This window comes from Rhagoletis pomonella, unplaced genomic scaffold (genome assembly GCF_013731165.1).
Source record: "Rhagoletis pomonella isolate Grant_MI unplaced genomic scaffold, Rhpom_1.0 Rhpom_scaffold_00013, whole genome shotgun sequence".
Classification (NCBI taxonomy): domain Eukaryota; kingdom Metazoa; phylum Arthropoda; class Insecta; order Diptera; family Tephritidae; genus Rhagoletis; species Rhagoletis pomonella.
The window spans coordinates 20868493-20879017 of NW_023458567.1; the positions used below are offsets into that span (position 1 = coordinate 20868493).

The 10525-nt window shown below is 34.0% G+C and overlaps 1 protein-coding gene across 1 annotated transcript in view; it reads left to right on the forward strand.

Moving 5' to 3' along the window:
• Positions 1-10188, forward strand: part of LOC118748959 (kelch-like protein 12) — a 112963-nt gene extending 102775 nt beyond the window's left edge. Inside the window, exons 2-7 of the mRNA XM_036483723.1 lie at positions 6832-6976; positions 7090-7636; positions 9016-9323; positions 9392-9605; positions 9672-9776; positions 9839-10188. Coding sequence (XP_036339616.1) covers positions 6837-6976; positions 7090-7636; positions 9016-9323; positions 9392-9605; positions 9672-9776; positions 9839-10090 — 1566 coding nt within the window. The 5' untranslated portion in view covers positions 6832-6836 and the 3' untranslated portion in view covers positions 10091-10188. The remainder of the gene's footprint in view (positions 1-6831; positions 6977-7089; positions 7637-9015; positions 9324-9391; positions 9606-9671; positions 9777-9838) is intronic.
• Positions 10189-10525: the final 337 nt, after the last annotated feature.

Sequence of the window (10525 nt, forward strand, 5' to 3'; positions counted from 1 at the left end):
TGCGATCGGTTGTGTTTGTTTGTTAAGTGTTCAAGAATAGGTTAAAGTCTTTGTTTTTCTTTAAGTTTTTATATGTAATTCTGCAAGTTCGCAATTTCGTATTTAGTGTATAAAAAGGAAAACAAGAGGAAATAATTTGCGCTTTTTAGAAGTGAGTATTGTTATGTACTTAGAAGTTTACGTGTACATATACATATAAGTATGTACATACGTATGTGAGTAAGTATTTTGCATATTTGCATATACCTATCCATGCATACATACATACATATGTATTTATTTCCCTACAAATACTTAGGGGATTCACACGACGTGTTAATACGATGTTTCCACGTTTCGTAATTCGCTCTCTAAGTATTTCGTGAATTACCCTGTTTCCACGCCACACATTATTAATTCGTTTGGCAGCTCTAGTTCTTGTTCTTGTTCTTCGCTATTCATTATTATTTTTGTGTCCTGCAAATATCGAAGATGGAGCTAAAATTTAAGTTATCATCAACAATTTTAATTTATATGGAGAATATTTTATTAATATTATTCTATAACTAGAAAAAGTGTCAGCAAATGGGACAAGGCCGGTGAAAACTTCAATATATTTCCGATAAATATTAGAGAAGACACCGATTCGTTCGTCATTCGCATGGTAATTCGGTCTGAATTATCTACAAATGAGGCAATTCGCTCTCAAGTTTTGTATGGCGGATTACGTAATTCGGTAGGTAATTGGCAAGGCGAATGACGAACGGGGAACGAATCGTGGAAACGCCGTATAAGCGTCGTAATATCTTAAGTTTTAAAATTTTTGTATGTAAATAAACGAATCAAATTGTTTTAAGGGATTCGCTATGTATGATAAGATCTAATTATATATTTTCCATCTGTTCATAAACATTTCAATGTAGTTAGAAATCTTTTAAAACCATTTCAATCGTTTTTTACATAGAAAAACATTTTAAGATCTAAGATATTACCATGGTTAACACGGCTTTTGAATCCCCTAACAATATAAGTATATTAGGGCGGTACAAAGAAAACAAAGGTGGAATTTTTGTGCTTTCACCCCCTAGGATTGTGCTGTATCGAAAAAATATTCACCTGTTTAATTTTTTTTTTAACCAAAAGAATATTTAGAGGTTGCTCATAGTTTTCCATGTATTTTTGTATGCGGAAAGAAAGTTTTTCGTAAAAGAAATGGTTTAGAATTCTTGAGTATCTATATTCTTCAAAACCCAAAAAAAAATGCAAAGCGGGAATCTTTAAAAATAATAACTTGAAAAAATGGTAAAAAAATAGGCACACATTATTCTTTGAAGTCTCCTTATTTTAAACTTAGTTTGCCTATTGCAAAATATAGATTTTCAAGGACTATTGAATAGTTTTTCCCCTATATAATCGGTGGGGCCAGGCTAGTATTATAATACTTATAATAATTATAAAATATATATATCCGATAATTATCGGATATTTTCGTGCCAAAACCTCAGAACTTTAGGTCTGACTTCGTGGTTTTTTCTGGCCGCCCTTTTACTTTAAATATGTATTCATAATGAAATTTGGACTGCAGTTTATAAAAATAAATTTTCTTTGAAAAAAATACTTTCTTAGCTTTTTTCTTAAGTCTATTAGAAAATAATACTAACAAATTTGCTTGAATTTTTTTACAATGTCACTTGTTGGCGTACTACTAGTGTAGTCTGTCGTAGAAAATAGCCATATTTCTATTTACATAATATATGGGTATATTGTTTATCCTAAACAAAATTTATTTTTGTATACCTTGAAGTAATGTTGCCGTTCTTAGCCTAAGAGATATTAAATTCTATTTTGTGAAGGATATACTTAAGAATTGATTTAAAGAAATCGACTTCGCGGAACTTGACGGGTTGGCGAAGAGTTTTTACGGGTGAATAAACCGACTTCGACTTAAAGTTATTTTTCAGAGTGTACAACTTTTTCTATCCTTTTTTTTTCAAAGTAAATTTAACTTCGATTTTGTGATCATCTCGTAACCACTGCATATAATATACTACATGGCACCCTTTGAGCGACCCGTAAATATTTTTTGATTTCAAAACAAAACATCAGTGACTTTATAGCTCAAATCTAGGTAAGAGAATTATAATTCCGACTTTACTTTTCTCCGATGCATATTGAACCACCACAGAGCATGTGCACATCCTAAGTATTTATATTATATGTACATATGAATTTATGTATGTATGAATGTACATACTATGTATGTATATGGTGCATAAATACGCTATTCATACACATCCATACATATGAATGTATGTATGTCACCGTTTAAAGTACAAAACAGCGTATCAACAAAATGTGAAACCGCGTATGTGAGGTTGCATAAATTATTTTCTAGAGTGTAAAAACACTCATATTTCAAAATGGTTCCCTTTTTTATAAGGCAATCGCATTTCTGGCTAGTATATTTCAGGACGAATGGATAAGGATTGAGCTGAGAGCTTGTGTGAGCAATATCAATTTTTGGCAGCAAATATCAGTTACGCGGTTATGCAGAATAATGACACGCGGTTTTGTGCTTTAAACGACGATATGCATTTATGTACCCTTGTGGTCAGCTGATTGTACTGAAAATCTGTAGTTAACTGACGATTCTAAGTTAACTACGCACTGTGAATTTGGCCCTAAGTCAATTGACATTTTGACTAGTTTTGGCTATTTTTCTTTTGTTTATTTAATGTTTATACTTTTTAATAAAAGTCTAGCAGTTTACCTAACCAACCCCATATAAATCCACTTTTCAAACTTCGTACAAAAATTACGAAAATTCAACAAACTTTAATATTTGTACCCGAAAATTTTAAGCTTTTTATTCAGAAATTTTAGAAAAAACTTCAGTATGCAGTTTTGTAGATCATTAAGTTTTAGTGGGTTAAAGTGCAAATTTCAAGTCGCTGGAAAATCGCGTTGATTTGTAATAATTTTTTCGCTGACGGTGTTATGCATTTTCTTCCGTATAAAATACGCTCGACAATTTCGTTTGTATGGGAAAAAATGCTTAGCACCATCAGAAAACAAGAATATTAAAAATCAATATGATTTTCTAGCTTCTTGAAATTTACAAAACTGCATAACCAAATTTTCACTAAAAATTCGAAATAAAATGTTTACGATTTTTGGCTGCAAATGTGAAAGTTTGTTGAATTTTCATAATTTTTGTACGAAGTTTGAAATGTGGATTTATGTGGCGCTGGTTAGGTAAAGTGTCAAACTTTTATAAAAAAACATATACATTAAATAAGCTAAATAAAAATAGCCAAAACTAATTAATATGTCAGTTGACTTAATCATTCTTCGCAAACAGAAGTACCCCTTCAAAACTGGTTCAGATAAAACAAATCAGTTATGTTCTGGAAAATTGAAAGGAGTAGCTTTTTTTGAAATCTAATATGGCGGGCGAAGTTTTTAAAATGATTGGATTCACAAGAAATTCCATTTGGCGGAAAACTTTTTAAAAATTTTATTGAATTAGCTCGAAACTTGTTCCATGAATTTTTTAAAATTAAATTTTTTGAATGCACTATATTTAATACACCATTTTTAAATTTAAAAAATGCATGATTATATTCGCAATCAGCGGCCCAAGAACCCCTAAGTAACAAACTTCCAGTAATCCAATAGTTTTTGAAACTTTGTCCGCCATTTGGATTTTAAAAAACGCCAGACATAATAAAAAAAACCAGTTTTGGAGCTTCAGTTGTCGAATAATGCCTAATATAATTGTATGTACAAACATATATACACACGCATATGCATAATGGTAATCACAATCTGGTGCATATGGTCTTGCGTTTGCATATTTTAGTGCATTTGCTTTATCTTTGCTACCATAGCAACCCTTTGGTCACAATCAGTGTTGCCATATAACCAGTAGTTATAACAGAAAATCGCATATCTGAACAATCAGTTGTATGTGAGCTATATGTAAAAGTGACCTGTATATTCTGTTGTTAATGGGTGGAAGTACATATTGCAAAATTTCATGTTCCTAGGTGCATAAATGGAGGAGTTATAACGAATATTCTCATAACTGAACAATCAGTTGTGTGGGAGATATATGTTACAGTGACCCGATCTTAGTTATTTTCACTGTAAGTATTCTGTTAATAATGAGTGAAAACGGTGCGAATTTTGATATTCGTAGCTGCATAAATGAAGAAGTTACGGCAAAAAATCTCATATCTGGACAATCAGTTGTATGGTGGATATAGGTTATAGCGACCCGATCTTCGCCATTTTCACTGAAAGTATTCTTTTGATAATAAGTGACAACAGTGGAAAATTTCATGTGCCTAGCTACTTAAATGGAGGAGTTATAACAAAAATCTTATATCTGAACAATCAGTTGTATGAGAGCTATAGGTTATAGTGACTCGATCTTTGTAATTTTCACTCTAAGTTTCTTTGTTGATAATGGGTGGAAGTACCGAAAAATTTCATGTTCCTAACTTCATAAGTGGAGAAGTTATAACGAAAAATCTCATATCTGAGCAATCAGTTGTATGGGAGCTATATGTTATAGTGGCCCGATTCTTCCGGTTCCGACAAATGATTAATACATAATAAAAATACACCCACCTACCGAATTTGATCGGGATATCTCGAAAACTGAGAGACTAGATTGCATACAAACAGACGGACAGACAGAGAGACAGACGGACAGTATACATTTTAATGGGTCTATCTCTTCTTATTCTGGTACTTACAAACATCGGACCAAAGTTATAATACCATTTCATGCTCATGAAAGGTATAAAAATGGCTTTCAAAATATATATAAGTATAGAAAAAATTTGAGAATATGATATTTATAGCCGGTTTCACCAATTTCCATATAAAATTAAAATCATTTTTCACTTAAATTGATTTCGTGAAATTGGCCGTTACTAGTGTTTGGAAGTATCGAGTTCTTCGATATCGATACTTTTAAGGATCGGGTATTTTTGGAAGTACCACTGTATTAAATTTAATAAATTTATCACTAGTTTCATCAAATGAATGAGAATACATATGTATATACATATCTATATGTAATTGTCCCGTTTCACTTCTTTTATATGTTTTTTCATAGTACTAAGTTTTACTAACTGTACTGGGTACAAATACCTGTAGTACTTTTCAAAACTTAAAATTGGGTACAATCATTTCTGAATACCGGTAAATGAAAATAGAACTCTGTAAGTATCAACACTTGGTACTGAGTACTCGATCATGAGTACATGCATCAGAGCGATTATTTTTACAGAGCATTTTTGAGTCCTCAGTACTTTCGAGTCTTGTGAGTACATACTGAGTACCTACTTTGAAGTGCTCGGTAGCGATACTTTTAAGAATCGGATACTGTCGTTCCCTTTGAGAATCGAGTTGTGAGTACTTTTGGTTTCGACAGCAGCTAAATAGTACATCAGTTACATAATTCACGTATATTTCGTAATATTTCATTCAATATTTCTTTTAAAATGTAAAATTTCTTGCAAATTCACTTATCGTGAAGTGAAAAGTTAAAAATTCACACTGAAATAAATGCGGTGTAAAATTGTCATTTTTATCATTATATGTAATAATTTTTAACTAAGGCCGATTTCGTTTCTACCGAAAAGTTCAACCTTTTCTTTGCCTTCTACGCACAAACACTAAGAAAAGGGCGACGAGAAGGCAAAATTTTTTGTAGAAACGAAAACGCCATAAGAAAAATGATTAATTTCTCGATCAATTATATTTTGATTAATCTGAATCCAATTGATTTTATTAAACAGAGAACTCATTAGATAACCTGACTAATCAGAAACGTGAATAACTGCTACTTTATATATATTTTTTAATAGAAAAAAAATTATAGACAAATGCATATGTATACATATATGCTCATTTCAAGGAACAACCCTGAAAACCATTTTTTTAGAGTATTCTGCATTGTAAAGAAATTTTAAAGAATTCGTTAAGATTTAATTCGATTTTTTGCCGAATTTTCTAAAATGAAATAAATTACGCACACTTCCATTCTTTTACGAAATTTCGGAAGAAAATCTGTGAAGCAACGAAAATAATGCTGCTATGTGAAGAATATCTTTCAGAATTTTTCCAGCATTTTCTTTATTTTTCGTACAGAAATTTCTTTACGAGTTCGTGTCAACCACTTCATATAATTTTCTTTGAAAATTCGTAAAAAATCGTTACAGAAATGAGATACTCATAACGATTTCCTTAAGATTTCGGGAACTTTGGTTTGCAGGGAACATAGTAGCCCTACAAACAAAGTTCCCGAAATCTTAACGAAATATTTAGGAATATCTCATTTCTGTAACGATTTTTACGAATTTTCAAAGAAAATTATATGAAGTGGTTGACACGAAATCGTAAAGAAATATCTGTACGAAAAATAAAGAAAATTCTGAAAAAATTCTGCAAGAAATTCTTCACATAGCAGCATTATTTTCATTGCTTTCCGATTTTCTTCCGAAATTTCGTAAAAGAATCGAAGTGTTAACAGTTTATTTTATTTGAGAAAATTCGTAAAAAAATCGATCTTTACGAATTCTTTAAAATTTCTCTACAATTCAGAGTACTTTGGAAAAATGGTTTACAGGGAATCTATTCTCTTGGCAATTTCCAAGAATAATCAGATTACTTACTTACCAAAAGCTTAATGATTTTTGGCGAGCCTTAGTCTTTGGAAAATATAAACGATATCATTTTTAAAACTACAGTAATACGATGCTATTTTTATCAGCTCCTTATGCGCTCAAACTGCATAATGGACATCAAATATTCAATCATTCTGTTTAATATTTCTAGACATAATGGCCGAAGCATTGCCAAACAGGCGATTTATTCGAAAAGACAAAGTTTTCATCGAGAAAGCTTGGGATAAGTTCTTTGAATTCTTTGATGATGAAAACCATACAGACGTAACATTCTTGTGGAGGAACAGTCAACAACGGTGAGTTACACAAAACTTCTTTGTACACTAAACAAAAAAGATTAGGCCTCAAAACGAAATTCAAATTTTCATTGCCAAATTTCAATATGCTTTGGGTATTTTTTTCCGTTCAGCATTACAGCTCATCGCCTCATATTGGCCGCATCGAGTGCTTACTTTAATGAACTCTTCCAAACGCCTCGGGGCATCGTACCAGCGATCTATATTGAAAATGTTGCACCACAGCCTTTTGAATTACTTATTGCATATTGCTACTCGGGCAAGCTTTATCCCACAAAGCATAATGTGTGCGAACTTTTGAATGCAGCAACAACTTTGAAACTTTGCGGTGCTGCTGCTATTTGTACAACTTACTTAAAGGGTAGCACGGAAAAACCACAAACGAGCGTTACGCCAATGAACCCTTCAACAAGTGGATCCATGAATCCAAATCCAGGTGCCCCAGTAATCACAACCAGCCAGGCTCCAAGTAGCGTGCCGTTGCGCAATTTCAGGCCGGACCAAATTGGATCGCGAACAAATAGTGGCGCTCGAGTGAATCAAACCAAAACTGTAAAGAATAAAAATTTGACTTTGGCACCGTCTGCTCGCAGAGCGACTGAGAGAAGTATTCAAAAGAAGGAATCCATTTTGGCAATACGAAAGTGTGACTGGCAAAAGGTAAGAAACTATGCAATTTATGTGATTTTCGTTAGTTCTCAGGGCATTTAGAACTTTTGAAGCTTTGAGAATTCGTTCGGGAGTTTTTTTTATAAAGATTTATTTTATATATATATGTATATATATAGTGACGTCTCGAAAGTGGATATCTTAAACTAATCCCTTTCAGCTCAAATAACCCAGCGAATCATTAGCTATCCGTGCAAGCGTGGCCAAAATTCTTAGGCATCGTCGTTTGTTTTATAAAAAATAAAAGCAATATATGTATGTGGGTAGTCTATAACCGGGTTTCTGCTTTACATTGTCTAAATTCTGCATAGCCAAACTCCTTTCTGCACCAACTGAGATCAACGTAGGACACGATGACGACTTATTTTTCCTGGCGAAGGGAACCTACTGGCGGCCTCTACTTTTTTCCCTTCACATGTTCCTTCAATTCGACGACCCTAAATATTGGCTCTGAGTGTCCCGAAGTCGGTTGACGTAGATTTAAAGTGAAGTTCGAAGGAGACGGTTTCAAGCAAGTAACTGTGTACCTGCTTACTAAGGTGCCATACGGCTACATATCAAAAGGCTATGTTGTGGCACTTGTAGTTGTTTACGCGGAGAATCAAAGCAAATTTCAATTACTATTGTAATGATTTCGGGGTTTTCACAGTCGGAGCAGCAACCCATCGACGGAATACCCAACATCATCTTGACCTTCGTCTAGGCGGTATATGCAAATGGTTGTCGAGTAATTCGCAGGAGAAGGTTTTCGCCTGTTTTTGGCGAAAAAGTGAGTCTGATTGGAGAAATAGATGCTTACCTTCGATTACAGATCATCAATGCCCTTGCTGGATACCGAGAAATCGGTAGCATATGAGACCAGCGAAATTTCCTCTGGTGGTTTTGGTGAGCTTTGAAATCTATATAGTCCACCACCACCGAAATTTCGCCAGTAAAAGGCACTCCTAGCGCATATATATGTACATTATCAGTCGAACCTGTTTTTTAATGTTTCTGTGTGTGTTCAAGAAAGTGTTGAATTCTGATTTCCGCAACAGCCGATTCCATGCACCGGAATAAGTCGAGATAATAACCCTGATCGCTGATTCATATTGTATAGGTATCCTTAAATTTTTACGGTATATTTGGGCAGTTCTAAAAGAAGTTTCCTCAGTTTTCCTTAGAGCAGTAGACCACGTCAGAGGTCGCGGTTATATTGCCCATAATAATTAGGCAGGTTCTGCATTGCACTTCCGAGTGAATTTCAATAAAATGCGCTTTAAATTCAAATTGGCCGGGGTTGAAATTCACTTGGAAGTAAAATGTAGAACCTGCCTGAATAACTTCAAATTATAGATAAATCGTCAGTGAGTGTTTTACGTTTTTTTCAGGACAATGAGAGTTGTATATATCGGTGCGATGAATCTGCGAAGCAATGGATACAATACGACGTATTGCTTTTCCCTAGAATATACTCAGGCTTAGCATACTCAAACCGAAAACTAATCTCCGTTGGCGGCTTGTTGGATGATCAACCAACTAGTAGTGTATATTCATACAATTTAGCGACCCAGACATGGATGGAATTGCCAGCAATGGTGACGTCTAGAGGCAGTGTGTGTGTCGCTACAGTCAATGGTAATATTTATGCAATAGGCGGATATGATGGCTCAAACAGGGTCCTCGGTACTATGGAAAAGTAAGAACATTTATGAAAGATAATTGTAATTTCAAATCGTATAAATTTTTCAAAACTTTTTTGATTAGACTCAATCTCACCAACGGCAAAAAATGGACTTTACTTCGGAAAATGTCAATGCCACGACGTAATGCCACTGCTTTGGCTATTGGCGAACTTATTTATATAATCGGTGGTTTCGATAAGGATTGGCAGCAACTAAGATCGGTGGAATGCTACAACATAAGAACGACTACCTGGACTAAGTGTGCTGATATGCATACTGCTCGACATGACTGTGGAGTGGGTTTCCTGACTAGCGTCAATATAGAGATATGCATTCTAAAACTTTTATAACTTTTCATGCAGGCATCCGTATTAAATGGTATCATATACGTAATCGGTTCAGGAAACTTGCCGCCTTTCCGTCATGATGTGGAATGCTATAATCCGCATACTGATACCTGGACGAAGGTAAGTAAGGGTAGAAACTTAGTTGAAAACAATAAGCTCAACTATAATTTAAAATTTGATAGGTGTCTTCATTGATTACCGCACGACATGGCATCAACGGCGTAACATTCAATGGACAATTGTTGGCCGTCGGTGGTTTCTTACCAAATAATTACAAAGGCTTAGTTGAAATGTATAATCCAACGCAAAACATTTGGGCGAAAACAATGCCGCTACCAACCGCTGGTATATATAAATGCTTTGTTTTGCCCACAGAGGAGCTCGTTAATATGGAGCCAGCCCGCAGAGCCAGCCTAGCTTTAAGTCGTACATAAATTGAATTTCCTGACGTGTCTTTGTTAACTGCGTGTTTGTATGTGTGCTGCACTAATGAAGCTGCTTTGAGGCAAAAATTATATGTAATTTTACCGTATTCGGATGTTTTTTTATACCCACAGATTTATAGAATTTAGTATTTAATACAGGGACCGAAAATAACAGTTACTTTTTTAACAGTTAAATTTGGCCAAATATTTTTTAAGGCCGAGATAAAAGTCCTTTCCTAATAATGAAAAAACCGCTTATAAAAATTAAACAAATTTGGTATCAAATGAAAAAGGTCTAAAATAGCTTTAAACGTGAAATGTCTAAACGAGGAAAGTCCCCTATTGAAAAATATTTCAATAAAAAATGACCAAGTGGAGAAGGGCTTGGCTTTACTTGGCATTTCTAATTGTCGTCAGTTGGAACAGAACAGAAAAGACTGACGT